General features: G+C 44.0%; 2 protein-coding genes and 1 pseudogene across 2 annotated transcripts in view; all 3 read right to left on the bottom strand.

Moving 5' to 3' along the window:
- Positions 1-16,101, bottom strand: part of LOC117354671 (zinc finger protein 729-like) — a 166,708-nt gene that overhangs the window by 115,514 nt on the left and 35,093 nt on the right. The window lies entirely within an intron of this gene.
- On the bottom strand, positions 10,242-10,940 carry LOC117354684 (zinc finger protein 665-like). Its single transcript, XM_033932550.1, has 2 exons — positions 10,595-10,940; positions 10,242-10,431 (listed from the first exon to the last, which is right to left on the bottom strand). The coding sequence occupies exons 1-2, from the start codon at positions 10,900-10,902 to the stop codon at positions 10,278-10,280; spliced, it is 462 nt and encodes a 153-aa protein (XP_033788441.1). The 5' UTR covers positions 10,903-10,940; the 3' UTR covers positions 10,242-10,277.
- The window catches only part of LOC117354686, an 89,157-nt pseudogene continuing 84,319 nt past the window's right edge, over positions 11,264-16,101 (bottom strand).

Here is a 16,101-nt window from a genome sequence, read left to right as displayed (position 1 = left end):
TCTAGATTTTCAGAAAGCTTTTTGATAAAGTTCCTCATGAGAGGCTCCTGAGAAAATTAAAGAGTCATGGGATAGGTTGCAAAGTTCAGTTGTGGATTAGGAATTGGTTATTGGATAGAAAACAGAGGGTAGGGTTAAATGGTCATTTTTCTCAATGGAAGAGAGTAAACAGTGCAGTGCCACAGGGGTCTGTACTGGGACCGGTGCTATTTAACTTATTTATAAATGATCTGGAATTTGGAACGACGAGTGAGGTGATTAAATGTGCAGATGACACTAAACTGTTCAAAGTTGTTAAAACGCATACGGATTGTGAAAAATTGCAGGCGGACATTAGGAAATTGGAAGACTGGGCGTCCAAGTGGCAGATGAAATTTAATGTAGACAAATGCAAGGTGATACACATTGGGAAGAATAACCTGAATCACAGCTACCGGATGCTAGGGTACACCTTGGGGGTTAGTGCCCAAGAAAAGGATCTGGGTATCATTGTAGACAATACAATGAAACCTTCTAACCAATGTGTGGCAGCGGCTAAAAAAGCAAACAGGATGTTGGGAATTATAAAAAAAAAGAGATGGTTAACAAGACTAAGAATGTCATAATGCCCCTGTATTCGCTCCATGGTGCGACCTCATTTGGAGCATTGCATTCAATTCTGGTCTCCTTATCTCAAGAAAGATATAGTGGTGCTAGAAAAGGTTCAAAGAATAGCGACCAAGATGGTAAAGGGGATGGAACTCCTCTCGTATGAGGAAAGACTAAAACGGTTAGGGCTCCTCAGCTTGGAAAAGAGACGGCTGAGGGGAGATATGATTGACGTCTACAAAATCCTGAGTGGAGTAGAACAGGTACAAGTGGATCGATTTTTCACTCTGTCAAAAATTACAAAGACTAGGAGAGACTCGATGAAGTTATAGGGAAATACTTTTAAAACCAATAGGAGAAATTTTTTGTCACTCAGAGAATAGTTAAGCTCTGGAACGAATACAGGATGTCCTGTGCGGTACTTGGAGAGACCCCCCAGGAAAGAGACTTGGGAGTACTGGTCAACAAGTCAATGAGGCTGTCCACGCAATGTGCCATGTAGAGGTGGAACTGAGTGTCCATTTATTGAATCAGCTTGGCTTAGTAGCTTGAGGTAGATATTTGAATCCAGGATGTTCAGAAATGCAGATAGAGTTAGTAAGATGTGCAAAAAGCCAGGGGAAGCATGGAGCTCCACTGAATAGTGTCCTCTCCGTCTCATGGCACTACCTTATTCTGTGATGTTAACATACTCTTCAATATCAGTTTTAGTCTCCGATAATATTCTTTACTGATATTTTCTCTCAGCTATTTCTGCTCAATATTGTTCTTTCCACCACTCCTAAATGTTCATATACACTTTCTTCCTGTATCTGTATGTATTTCCTTGTGTATCTTTAAATGTGATTGATATTAAAACCTCTCACATTCTGGACATGTATATGGTTTATCTTCAGTATGAATCCTCTTGTGTTTTCTTAAAGCGGATGGATCATTATGGGCCAGTTTCTGTAACCAGCACCTAAATCGATGGCCACCTTAAAAGCGGTAGCTGATCACTTGTCAATCATTCGAGGGCACCAGTTACAAAATCGTGCCTAAATTCAGTAAAGATAGGTGGTGGAAAGGTAGGCCCAGAAAATTCTGGCCTACATTTCAGTCACTTATCTTTGCCTAGACTGCAATATCAGATTGTGGCAGGGGAATACCCCCTCCCCTATCAGCTGAGCATCAGGGATTCACCAAAGCCATGATTCTGTAAACGCCTCCCAAGTTCTGGGTGCTGGTTACAGAATTACGGCTTTTGGGAGTCCCTGCCACTCAGCTGATGGGGGAGGAGGAATTCCACTGCCACGATCAGCTGAGAGCAGCAGGGAACTCCCAAATACAACTGCAAATCAGCCGGCAGGAGAGGCGTCCACTTCCTCCTGCTGGTACCCTTCTACCCCGTTAACATCCCCGGCAGGAGGGATGCCTAATCCCTCCTGCCAACACCCACTGCATCCTTCCTTATACCTATTTGCAGAAGGCCAGCTGGAGTGATGCACATTCCCTCTGGCCAGCAGGCCCGCCTTCCCCTTCCCAGTGCATCCTGGGATGCACTGGGGAGCAGCCTAAGGCTGATTGGGCCACGCACCCTATGGCTGTCCCATAGGTGAGGTTTTAGGCACCTGGGTCAACTGGAGTCTTAGGCTTCCTTCCCAAAGGTTCTCTAAGACTCCGATTGGCAATATCCCTTAAGGGCACTGCCAGGGATGTTAGTGGGGTGCCGGCAGGAGGGCTGGGACTCCCCAAAGTTGGATGACTGTTACAGATCGCGGCTTTGGGGAATCCTTGATGCTCAGCTGATGGGGGAGGGAGAAATTTCTCTGCCACGATCAGCTGCTGCAGTCTAGGCCAAGATAGGCAGCTGAAATGTAGGCTAGGGTTTTCCAGGCCTACATTTCAGCTGCCTATCTTGGTGTGATTCAGGGCTGGGGAGCCACTTTAGATCTCCTAACGCCACTTTAGGCATTGGCCATACCTACTTTGGCATTCCTTGGCCTAAGGTGGCTACCTAGCCACGATTCCAGCAACCATTTCAGCTGCTTTTTTATTTAGGCTTCAGTAGACGCTGCAACCCTGACATCTCTGACCATCGGCAGAGCGCCTACCAACGCCTACATTTAGGCGCTAGTTATAGAATTTCTCCCTATATCTTTCACCACATTCTGAACAGATATATGGATTCTCTCCAGTATGAATTCTCTTGTGTTTTTTTAAAACTTGATTTACGAGTAAAACATTTACCATATTCTGGACAAGTGTATGGTTTTTTACCAGTATGTTTTATAAGAACATAAGAATAACCTTACTGGGTCAGACCAATGGTCTATCAAGCCCAGTAGCCTGTGCTTATCCCAGGACAAGCAGGCATGATATTCTCACATGTGGGTGACGTCATCTACGGAGCCCCAGCGCGGACAGCTTTTCAAGCAAACTTGATTGAAGTTTCAAGTTTGCTATGCTGCACCACGCATGTGCATGCCTTCTTGCCCACTAGAGGGCGCATCCCCACCTCGTGGTCCTCAGTTCAGTTTTTTCCGCGGAGCCAGAAGCCCTGTGGAAATTGTGCTCTCTCTTTTTTTGCCTTCTGACACCGCGTCTGAGTCGTTTTTCTCGGTCGCTGTGCTTGCTTTATTTTTTTATTCGTTCGTGTGTTTGTTAATCGTCGAAAAAAAAAAAAAAAGATTTTTCGTTCGGCTCCGGGAGCTCCCGGTAGCCGCGGGACCACATTCGTTTTCGATTTCATGTCCCGTCCTTTGACGGGCTTTAAAAAGTGCACCCGGTGCGATCGGCTACTTTCTCTCACCGATCCCCACCGGTGGTGCTTACTTTGCCTGGGTCCCGAGCACCCCACTGATTCCTGTCCCAGGTGCTCGACTTTTCAGCCAAGAGCTCTCCGCCGCCGTCATGCCAGAATGGCGGAGCTCTTTGCTGTCGACCCCGCGGAGCAGGCCTCGACGTCGGCCTCGGTTTCGGCCCCGGCCTTGACCTCGGCCTCGACTCCCTCGGCCTTGCCGAGACATCCTGCTTCCTCGAAGCCGACGGCCATGACTTTGAAGTCGACGGGGGGTAAGTCCTCTCTTCCTTCCTCAGCTCCAACTTCGAAGAAGCCATCCTCGGGATCCTCGACGGGGGCAACCAAGTGGCAATGTATTATGTAAACAAGCAAGGGGGGACGGGCTCTTGGTTCCTGTGCCGGGAAGCTTTGTGCCTTTGGGAATGGGCGGTCTCCCAGAACATCTTCCTGCGGGCGGTTTACATTCAGGGAGAGAAGAATTGTCTGGCTGACAAACTCAGTCGTCTTCTCCAGCCGCACGAGTGGTCGCTCAACTCCCGAGTTCTGCGAGAGGTCTTCGACCGCTGGGGGACTCCTTAGGTGGATCTGTTTGCCTCCCCGGAGACTCACAAACTGCCCCTCTATTGTTCTCGGATTTACTCCCAGGACCGTCTCGAGGCCGATGCCTTCCTTCTCGACTGGGGAGGGAGGTTCCTTTATGCGTTTCCTCCTTTTCCTCTGATCTTGAGGACGTTGGTTCATCTCAAGTCATCCAGAGCCACTATGATTCTCATTGCGCCTCGTTGGCCTCGTCAGCACTGGTTCTCCCTGCTCCTTCAACTCAGTGCCAGGGAGCCTCTACTTCTGCCTGTTTTTCCCTCTCTGCTGTCTCAGAGTCGGGGTTCGCTGTTGCATCCCAATCTTCAGTCATTACATCTGACGGCTTGGTTCCTTTCCCCCTGACTTCGGTTTCTGTTTCTCAGTCGGTCAGGGAGGTGTTGGAAGCCTCGCGCAAGGTCTCGACTCGGCTTTGTTATTCCCAGAAGTGGACCAGATTTTCATCCTGGTGTTCCTCGCACCATCTGGATCCGAGTTCGGTTCCGGTGTCCTCGGTTCTGGAATATTTGTTGCATTTGTCCAAGTCTGGGCTAAAGACGACTTCCATTCGGGTGCATCTCAGTGCTATTGCTGCTTTCCATCGGCATCTCGAGGGACGTTCTCTCTCTCTTCATCCTCTGGTGGTTCGTTTCATGAGGGGTTTAGTGAATGTTAATCCTCCTCTGAAACCTCCTCCTGTGGTTTGGGATCTTAATGTGGTCTTGGCTCAGCTGATGAAACCTCCTTTTGAGCCGATTGACAAGCAGTGTTCCCTCTAAGCGGGCGGGTGTTGTGAGCAAACTTTTTTCACTGTGAGCTAAAAATATCGGGCGCCAGCAAGTTATGAGCCAAATAAATATGTTGCTTTCTACCACAGAACTTCCTTACGTTTGTATGGAATCTATCCCCTTTCAACTTTAGAGAGTGCCCTCTCGTTCTCCCTGCCTTAGCTACTAAGTCTATTCCCTTCAGTACCTTGAATGTTTCTATCATGTCCCCTCTCAATCTCCTCTGCTCAAGGGAGAAGAGGCCCAGTTTCTCTAATCTTTCGCTGTACTGCAACTCCTCCAGCCCCTTAACCATTTTAGTTGCTCTTCTCTGGATCCTTTCGAGTAGTACCGTGTCCTTCTTAAAGTACCAGTGCTGGACGCAGTACTCCAGGTGAGGGCGTACCATGGCCCGGTACAGCAGCATGATAACCTTCTCTGTCTCTTCAGTCCAGCATCTGCCCCTTCCATTCACTGTCTGTCTTTCCCTGCCATCTCTCCTCCTGCCCCCCCCCCACCCCCCAATTTGGTCTAGCATCCATCATCTTCCTTCTGTTCCCCTCATGGTCTGGCATCTCTATCCTTCCCTCCCCCCTGTGGTTTTTAGCATATCTCTCTTCTCATTTCCTCCACTCAGATCTGATCATTCTCTGCTCTCTCTTCCCTTTTCTTCTCTGGTCTTCCTTCTCTATTTTCTGCCTCCATCTAAATTAAATTCTTTCTTACTATTTAGTCCCGTTTCCCTCTTTTCACTGTGTCTACACACAGCTTGTCACCCCTTTCCCTCACCCCTCCATTATCTTACTATTTTCTTCCCCCTTTATTTATCTCCTCCTTCCATCCAGTATGTGTTCTTTCCCCACTTCCATTCAGCATCTGCTCTCCCTTCTCAACTGACATCCATCTGCCTTCTGCTCTCTCTCCCTTCTTCTCACTTCCATCATCTGTCCCCTTCTCTCTCTCTCTCATCTCCTCCATTCCATCATCTGCCCCTTCTCTCTCTCTCTCTCTCTCCCCCCCCCCCCCAACTTCCCTCATCTGCCCCCCTTCCCCTCACCTTTGTGGGTCCCTTTCTTTCCCCTGAGGGTGGCTCATGTCACAGGGGAAGCTTTGGCCGAGCAGAACCGCTTGATTGACAGTGGAACTTACTTGATTGATGTCGATGCTGGGGCCCGTTGCCGTTTGAAGGAAAAAAAAAAAAGGTGGAAAAAAGGAACCTGTAAAGGCGAGAGGAAGGGAAACCTCCAGGACAGCTGCTTTTTGCCCTCCTTCAGCGGCCCAAGAGTTCAGACCAGCAGCGGCAGCTCTGTATGCTTTTAACTTCGGCACAGAGCTGCCCCTAATCAATAGTTTAGCGCGGTTTCATGAGGCAGCCTCGGGGCCTTTGATAGCCGGCCCGCTTCGATGATGCGATGTGGGCCGGCCTAGCAAAGGCCCCGAGGCTGCCTTATGAAACCGCGCTAAACTATTGATTAGGGGCAGCTCTGTGCCGAAGTTAAAAGCATACACAGCTGCCGCTGCTGGTCTGGAGGTGCGGAGACAAGGCAGGAGGCAAACGCGGTGGAAGGCAGGAGTCCCGGCGAAGGCAGGAGTCCCGGCACAGCGACTGCAACAGGAAGTTGCAAGTCAGCTGACGCCGGCCTTTCGTTGCGGCGGGGACCGAATCCTTCGCGGACCGGCAAGATTTTGTTTGCGGACCGGCGGTTGAAGAACTGTGCTCTACACTGTGTGCGCTGTGACGAGAAACTTGTGCGCTGCGAGGTAATATTTTGTGCGCCAGCGCACCCCAGCGCAGCTTAGCGGGAACACTGTCTCTTCTTAAGTTTCTCACTTGGAAGGTGATCTTTTTACTTGCGCTCACGTCTGCTCGTCGGATTAGTGAGCTGCAGGCTTTGGTTGCGGACCCGCCCTTTACTGTGTTCCATCATGACAAGGTGGTTCTTCGCACCCATCCTAAATTTTTACCTAAGGTTGTGTCTGATTTCCACCTCAATCAGTCAATTGTTCTTCCGGTGTTTTTTCCGAAGCCCCATGCTCATCCTGGGGAGGTGGCGCTTCACACTCTTGACTGTAAGAGGGCGTTGGCTTTTTATCTTCAACGCACCAAGTCTCATCGGAAGGTTCCTCAATTATTTTTGTCCTTTGATCCTAATCGGTTGGGACGTCCTGTTTCCAAGCGCACCTTGTCCAACTGGTTGGCTGCTTGTATTTCTTTTTGCTACGCTCAGGCTGGTCTCGAGCTGCATGGTCGGGTTACGGGACATAAGGTCCGAGCGATGGCAGCTTCTGTTGCTTTCCTTCGGTCTACTCCGATGGAGGACATCTGCAAGGCTGCCACTTGGTCTTCGGTTCATACTTTCACCTCCCACTAGTGTCTGGATACGTTATCCAGGAGTGACGGCTGGTTTGGCCAGTCAGTTTTGCGAAATCTGTTTTCCTAAATTGCCATCCTCCCACCTGCCCTTTTTTGGTTGGCTTGGAGGTCACCCACATGTGAGAATATCATGCCTGCTTGTCCTGGGATAAAGCACAGTTACTTACCGTAACAGGTGTTATCCAGGGACAGCAGGCATATATTCTCACAACCCGCCCTCCTCCTCGGGGATGGCTTCTTTGCTGGATATGGAACTGAGGACCACGAGGTGGGGATGCGCCCTCTAGTGGGCAAGAAGGCATGCACATGCGTGGTGCAGCATAGCAAACTTGAAACTTCAATCAAGTTTGCTTGAAAAGCTGTCCGCGCTGGGGCTCCGTAGATGACGTCACCCACATGTGAGAATATATGCCTGCTGTCCCTGGATAACACCTGTTACGGTAAGTAACTGTGCTTTACGGTAGCCAATCCAGGCCACTAGTACCTGGCCAAAATCCAAGGAGTTTTTTCCACATTCTGGGCATGTGTATGGTTTTTCATTTTAAAATGTGATTGACAATTAAAACTTTTACCACATTCTGGACATGTATATGGTTTTTTTTTCTTTATTTATAAATTTTCAAATTACATACCAAGTATACATTTGTACAGAAAGTTGGTTAGACAGGACATTGCTTTCTCAAAGTATAAAACAAACATTTTACACCTTGATATTCCATAAAAGAAAACAAAAGAATATTAGTTTAACTAACACAACTCAAGTCCTCCAAATTGTATCCAAGATATCACATATGCGAGAAAAAAAGAAAATATAAATCTATTTACGAATAAGCTATACATAGTGCTGAGGGAGGAGTAACATATTCAAACTAGTGAGCGATTGATTTTTCCCCATCTATTCGGGACAAGGCCAAGAAAGCAGTTAACTGTTGAGGTTCAAAGAAAACGTATTTAACTGAGCGGTGGCAAATAATACACTTACAGGGATGTCTCAACTAGAATGTAGCCCCCAATAAAATGACCCCTGGTCTCAAGAGAAGAAATTCGATGGCATTTTTGAGTTTCTCTTGAAAGATTAGGATACATTTGAATTTTACTTCCAAGAAACTCTGTTATTTTTAAAGAAAAGCCTCAATAATCATACTTTATCAATCGAAAGAGCTACAGTCAATGTCAATGTAGAAGGTGTTACTATGTCCTTATCAGATGTTTCCGATACATTCAGTAATGCTTGATCAGATTTTTGGACTGTAGTTGAGGCCCATTTTTATTAGGTAGATAATACACTTGAGAAAATGGGGGTAATATTTTACGGGACTTGTAGAACTTCTACCAAGTATCTTCTAAGCATCTCCCTAGGAGTTACCATTGTCAGTCTAGGAAAATTAATAAGTCTCAGGTTATTATTTCACGAGTTATTCTCAAGCATTTCTAATTTCCTTCTAAGATTCACATTATCCTTGACTAGGGCCTCTTGTAGTTGTTTATACCAGTGTTCTTCAACCTTTTGACACCTATGGACCGGCGGAAATAAAATAATTATTTTGTGGACCGGCACCGGTCCGTGGACCAGCAGTTGAAGAACACTGGGCTAAGTTGTGGGCCAGACCCCGCTCCCATAATAGTACTAATTGTAACACTCTTTTCCATTCATTTTTCATATATACACACACACAATATAATCTTATTAACAACACATAATGGTTACCCACAAAATTAAACTACACAAAGCACATTGTATGTTTTTCAACATTCATTCCTACCAGAAAACAGATAACCCCATGCAAATGCGGGAACAAAAACTAAAAGTACTAATATTTACAAACAAACCCTACGATGCAAGACTGCAAGCAGTACAACTCCAGAGGATAAGAAACAAATGCATTTCTTCCTGAACAGACAGCAGATTAAATCAATCACTAAATTAAAAAATAACATCATTCCCCCTACTGTTGTTATCTCCCTCCCTCCATGCTGTGCCTTGCCTTCTGGCCTGCCCCCCGGTGTTATCTTCGGGCTGGCTCCTTCTTCTTCAGTGCTGCAGTGCACAAAGCCGTGGGAAGCAGTTCCTCACATGTCCCGCACCTCATCTAGAAGCCTTCCCTCTAACGTTGCGATGTCAGAGATAAGACTTCTGGTTCAAATGTAGGATGTGCATAGGAGCCTCTGCCCATGGCTTTGTGCACTACAGCACTGAGAAAGAGGGAGCCAGCCTGGAGACAACGCCGCATTGATCGCACCGTGGACCGGCGGCTGAAGAGCACTGTCTGGGGTCCGATGCATATGCTGGCTCTGTGGACTGGCAGGAAATTTCTGCGGCCCGGCACTAGTCCATGAATCAGCCGTTGAAGAACACTGGTTTAACTGTAATAAATCTTGGTCAAGCTTTTGAATAGAGGATTTTGAAACAGTCAGATCTTCTTTGAGCTCTTTAGTGTGTTGAATCAATTTAGTCTCTAGTAGAAATTGGGGCTAATAGTTTTAGCAAAGTTAGCCACTAAGTCCCAAAGAGACTTGAGTCAACTGAGCGGGCTTCTCCCAAATAGGAAATTTTTGTTGGATGTAGAAATGCTCACCCTCAAAGGAATTTTCCTGGCCTTGCTTCGTCTGGTTTGTTCCACCTCCGGTTGCTGAACCAGCCCCTGATTCTCCTGCAGCAACTCCCTGTACAGGGAGTTCTGCCTCCATGCTCTCCGTATTAATGTTAACTGCCTCAGGAGAAAGGACCTCCCCCAGCTCCGGGATTTCCTTGCCCCTCGGAGAACTAGTAATCTGGGGCTGCGGGGGTAGCATTCGAATGTCTGGACTAAGGGTGGTGTCTGCCCAAGAGAAGCAGTCCCGGTCTCACTCAGCCCCGGCGCCCTCAGCGGGCTGACATAAGACATCGGTGTTGTAACTCCCTGTATGCACCACAGCAGCTCCTCAATATTGCCAAGTCGGCACCATGGAGCACTGCAAGGCTCCAGTAGGACTCCTGCCTCTTCTCTTCGGCATGGAGAGGAAATATCGGGCCACAAAAGCCTCAAAAGAAGAAAAAGGAAAATGAGCAGAGTGATTAAGGTGCATACTTCTCAGCACTTCTTAGCATTGGCAATGGTTCTGCATTTTAAAATGGGATTGTGATTAAAACTTTTATAACATTCTGGACACGTATATGTTTTTTCTCCAGTATGAATAATCTCATGTCTCCTTAAATCTGATGCCCGACTATAGATTTCCCACATTCTGAACAGGTATATGGTTTCTCTCCAGTATGAATAATCTCGTGTCTCCTTAAATCTGATTCCTGACTATAGATTTTCCCACATTTTGAACAGGTATATGGTTTCTCTCCAGTATGAATTCTCTTGTGCCTTTTTAAATTTGATTGCCCACTAAAACTTTTACCACATTCTGGACACATATGGTTTTTCTCCAGTATGAATCATCTTGTGTTTCCTTAATTCTGATTGCTGACTAAAGCTTTTTGCACATTCTGACAGATATGGTTTCTCTCCAGTATGAATCCTCTTGTGTTTCAACTCTGATTGCTGCCTAAAGCATTTCATACAAGTATAAATTATCTCATGTTTTCTTAACTCTGATTGCTGACTAAAGCTTTTTGCACATTCTGACAGATATGGTTTCTCTCCAGTATGAACCTCTTGTGCTTTTTGAAATTTGATTGCTCTATAAAGCTTTTGCCACATTCTGAACACGTGTATAGTTTCTCTCCAGTATGAATCCTCTTGTGTTTTAAAACTTGACTGATGATTAAAACTTTTCCCAGAGCTGACACAGTAGTAGAAAAGCACTTCAATGCACAGTTTACACATTTGCACGATAATACTGCAGTGAATAGAGTACCCAACCTGCTGATATACAGATAAGTGACTTATTTTTAAAATAAAGTGAAAATAATTAAAGTTAAAGGTTGGGTCAAGGACTGTAAAAATGCTATGATGGTCCCGATTCTACCCGCAGTTTGGTGTCATCAGTAAACAGGGTTAGGTGGTCTGAGCACTTTTACTAATTTATACATATAGATCCTTACAAGAGCTGTGATTGTTTAAGAGATTGATTAAACTTTTACCACATTCAGAACAGGTATATGGTTTCCCTCCAGTATGAATTATCTTGTGCCTTTTCAAATTTGATTGCCCATTAAACCTTTTGCCACATTCTGGACACATATATGTTTTTTTCTCCAGTATGAATCATCTTGTGTTTCCTTAACTCTGATTGCTGACGCTTTTTGCACTTTCTGAACAGGTATATGGTTTTTCTCCAGTATGAATCCTCTTGTGTGTTTTAAAACTTGATAGATCTTTAAAGCTTTTCCCACATTCTGAACAGCTAAATGGTTTCTCTCCAGTATGAATCCTCTTGTGTGTTTTAAAACTTGATTGATGATTAAAACTTTTACCACATTCTGAACAGGTATATGGTTTCTCTCCAGTATGAATCCTCTTGTGCCTTTTTAAATTTGATTGCCCATTAAAACTTTTACCACATTCTGGACATGTATATGGTTTCTCGCCTGTATGAATCATTTTGTGTTTTTTATAACTTGATTGCTGACTAAAGCTTTTTGCACATTCTGAACAGGTATATGGTTTCTCTCCAGTATGAATCCTCTTGTGCTTTTTTAAACTTGATTGATGTTTAAGACTTTTTCCACATTCTGAACAGGTATATGGTTTTTCTTCAGTATGAATCCTCTTGTGCCTTTTTAAATTTGATTGCAAATTAAAAGTTTTACCACATTCTGGACACATATATGGTTTTTCTCCAGTATGAATCATCTTGTGTTTCCTTAACTCTGATTGCTGACTAAAGCTTTTTGCACATTCTGAACAGGTATATGGTTTCTCTCCAGTATGAATCCTCTTGTGCCTTTTTAAATTTGATTGCAAATTAAAAGTTTTACCACATTCTGGACACATATATGGTTTTTCTCCAGTATGAATCATCTTGTGTTTCCTTAACTCTGATTGCTGACTAAAGCTTTTTGCACATTCTGAACAGGTATATGGTTTCTCTCCAGTATGAATCCTCTTGTGTCTTTTTAAACTTGATTGCCCATTAAAGATTTTACCACATTCTGAACAAGTATATGGTTTCTCTCCAGTATGAATCCTCTTGTGCCTTTTTAAACTTGATTGCCCACTAAAACTTTTACCACATTCTGGACACATATATCGTTTCTCTCCAGTATAAATCTTCTCGTATTTCAACTCTGATTGCTGCCTAAAGCTTTTCATACAAGTATAAATTATCTCATGTTTTCTTAAGTCTGATTGCTGACTAAAGCTTTTACCACATTCTGAACAGGTATATGGTTTCTCTCCAGTATGAACCCTCTTGTGCCTTTTTAAATTTGATTGCCCATTAAAACTTTTACCACATTCTAGACATGTATATGGTTTCTCTCCAGTATGAATCATTTTGTGTTTCCTTAACTCTGATTGCTGACTAAAGCTTTTACCACATTCTGAACATGTGTATGGTTTCTCTCTAGTATGAATCCTCTTGTGCCTTTTAAAACTTGATCGATGATTGAAACTTTTACCACATTCTGAACAGGTATATGGTTTCTCTCCAGTATGAATCCTCTTGTGCCTTTTTAAATTTGATTGCCAATTAAACCTTTTACCACATTCTGGACATGTATATTGTTTCTCTTCAGTATGAATCCTTTTGTGTTTTTTAAAACTTGATTGATGATTAAAACTTTTACCACATTCTGAACAGGTATATGGTTTCTCTCCAGTATGAATCCTCTTGTGTGCTTTAAAACTTGATTGATCATTAAAACTTTTACCACATTCTGAACAGGTATATTGTTTCTCTCCAGTATGAATCCTCTTGTGCCTTTTTAAATTTGATTGCCCATTAAACCTTTTACCACATTCTGGACATGTATATTGTTTCTCTTCAGTATGAATCCTCTTGTGCTTTTTTAAGTTTGATTGCCCATTAAAGCTTTTACCACATTCTGGACATGTATATTGTTTCTCTTCAGTATGAATCCTTTTGTGTGCTCCTCTTGTGTGCTTTAAAACTTGATTGATCATTAAAACTTTTACCACATTCTGAACAGGTATATTGTTTCTCTCCAGTATGAATCCTCTTGTGCCTTTTTAAATATGATTGCCAATTAAACCTTTTACCACATTCTGGACATGTATATTGTTTCTCTTCAGTATGAATCCTCTTGTGCTTTTTTAAGTTTGATTGCCCATTAAAGCTTTTACCACATTCTGGACATGTATATTGTTTCTCTTCAGTATGAATCCTTTTGTGTTTTTTAAAACTTGATTGATGATTAAAACTTTTACCACATTCTGAACAGGTATATGGTTTCTCTCCAGTATGAACCCTCTTGTGCGTTTTTAAACTTGATTGATGATTAAAACATTTACCACATTCTAAACACGTGTATGGTTTCTCTCCAGTATGAATCCTCTTGTGCCTTTTTAAATTTGATTGCCCATTAAAACTTTTACCACATTCTAGACATGTATATGGTTTCTCTCCAGTATGAATCCTTTTGTGTTTTTTAAAACTAGATTGATGATTAAATTTTTTACCACATTCTGAACAGGTATATGGTTTCTCTCCAGTATGAATCCTCTTGTGTGTTTTAAAATTTGATTGCCCATTAAACCTTTTACCACATTCTGGACACATATATGTTTTTTCTCCAGTATGAATCATCTTGTGTTTCCTTAACTCTGATTGCTGACTAAAGCTTTTTGCACATTCTGAACAGGTATATGGTTTCTCTCCAGTATGAATCCTCTTGTGTGCTTTAAAACTTGATTGATGATTAAAACTTTTACCACATTCTGAACAGGTATATGGTTTCTCTCCAGTATGAATCCTCTTGTGCCTTTTTAAATTTGATTGCCCATTAAAACTTTTACCACATTCTAGACATGTATATGGTTTCTCTCCAGTATGAATCCTCTCATGTTGTCTTAAACTTGATTGGCAAATAAATCTTTTGTCACATGCTGGACATGTAAATGGTTTCTCACTTTCATGGATCCTCTGAAGACATTTTAAACCTGGTTGATGAAAAAGCACAGTTACTTACCATAACAGGTGTTATCCAGGGACAGCAGGCACCTATTCTCACATATGGGTGACGTCACCAACGGAGCTCAGATGTGGACTGCCTCGCAAGCAGACTTGCTTGTAGAAACTAGAAGTTTTGAGTCAGCCACACCGCCCTCAGTTCAGATAGCTAGCAGAGAAGCCAACCAGGGGAGGTGGGTGGGTTGCGAGAATAGCTGCCTGCTATCTCTGGATAACACCTGTTACTTTAAGTAACTGTGCTTTATCCCAGGACAAGCAGGCAGCCTATTCTCACATATGGGTGACCTCCACGCTAATCAGAATGGGATGGTGGGAGCATTAGCGAATTAGGAGAATAACTCTCTGGCGAAAATGGCCATCCCATCTGGAGAAAGTATCCAGACAATAGTGAGAGGTGAAAGTATGAACGAGGACCAAGTAGCAAATTTGCAAATTTCCTCAATAGGTGTAGATCTGAGGAAAGCTACTGAAGCTGCCATTGCCCTGACTTTATGGGCTTTGACTCGACTCTGTAGTTGCAATCCAGCCTGGGCATAGCAGAAAGAGATACAAACAGCCATCCAGTTGGAGATGTACCCTTAGAGATTGGATGTCCCAACTTGTTTGGATCGAAGGAGACAAAAAGTTGAGGAGCAGTTCTGTGTGGTTTGGTGCATTCCAAATAGAAGGCCAAAGCACATTTATAGTCCAGAGCATGAAGAGCTGGTTCTCCAGGGTAAGAATGAGGGTTTGGAAAGAACACTGGAAGAACAATGGATTGGTTTAGATGAAATTCTGAAACCACTTTAGGGAGGAATTTAGGATGAGTACGGAGGATCACCTTGTAATGATGGAAGACAGTGATAGGTGGGTCAACTACTAAAGCTTGCAGCTCACTGACTCTTCGAGCAGATGTGAGGGCAATAAGGAACACCACTTTCCAAGTGAGATACTTTAGATGAGCCTTGTCTATTGGTTCAAATGGAGGCTTCATCAGTTGATCAAGGACAACATTGAGGTCCCAAACCACTGGAGGCGGTTTGAGAGATTTGACATTGAAAAGTCCTTTCATGAATCTGGAAACCACCAGATGAGCAGAGGGATTTCCCTTCAATAGGCTGATGGAAAGCAGCAATTGCACTGAGATAGACTTGGATCAATGAAGACTTGAGGCCAGAGGTGGATAAGTGCAAAAGATAATCTAGAACAGAAGATAAGGAGGAATGTTGAGGCTCCTTATCGTGAGAAAAACACCATGTAGAAAATCTAGTCCATTTTTGGTGATAGCATTGCCTAGTGGCAGGCTTCCTAGAAGCCTCTAAAATGTCTCTTACAGGTTGAGAAAACTGAAGAAGAATTATGTTGTCAGGTGTAGAGACTGCAGGTTGGGATGAAGCAGAGACCCCTGACTCTGTAAGGAGAGATGGAAAATCTGGTAGAAGATATGGCTCCCTGCTGCTGAGTTGAAGTAGAAGGGAGTACCAAGGTTGTCTCGGCCACCGAGGAGCAATCAGGATCATGGTGGCGTGAGTGTTCTTCAACTTGTCAAGAGACTTGGGAATGAATACTGGATGGGATTCATCCATTCCAGTAAGAAAGCATCTGCCTCGAGGCGATGAGGAGAATAGATCCTGGAGCACAACTGAGGCAGTTTGTGATTGTGGGGAGCTGCAAAAAGATCTATCTGAGGTGTTCCCCCATTGCGAAAAAATGTGATGAAGGGGCGAGGAATGGAGTGTCTATTCATGAGGTTGCAGAAGACGACTCAAGTTGTCCGCCAAGCAATTGTTCGCCCCTTGAATGTAGACAGTTTTAAGGAAGGTATTGCGACGGATTGCCCAGTCCCACACTTTCAGAGATTCTTGACAAAGGGACGAAGATCCCGTCCCACCCTGTTTGTTGACATAGTACATGGCGACTTGGTTCAAGAAGATGTTGAAAAGCTTTGAGAG

The sequence above is a fragment of the Geotrypetes seraphini genome, chromosome 2, assembly GCF_902459505.1.
Source record: "Geotrypetes seraphini chromosome 2, aGeoSer1.1, whole genome shotgun sequence".
Classification (NCBI taxonomy): Eukaryota; Metazoa; Chordata; class Amphibia; order Gymnophiona; family Dermophiidae; genus Geotrypetes; species Geotrypetes seraphini.
The sequence above is the reverse complement of the archived record's forward strand: the minus strand, read 5'-3'. Positions and strand labels throughout refer to the sequence as shown.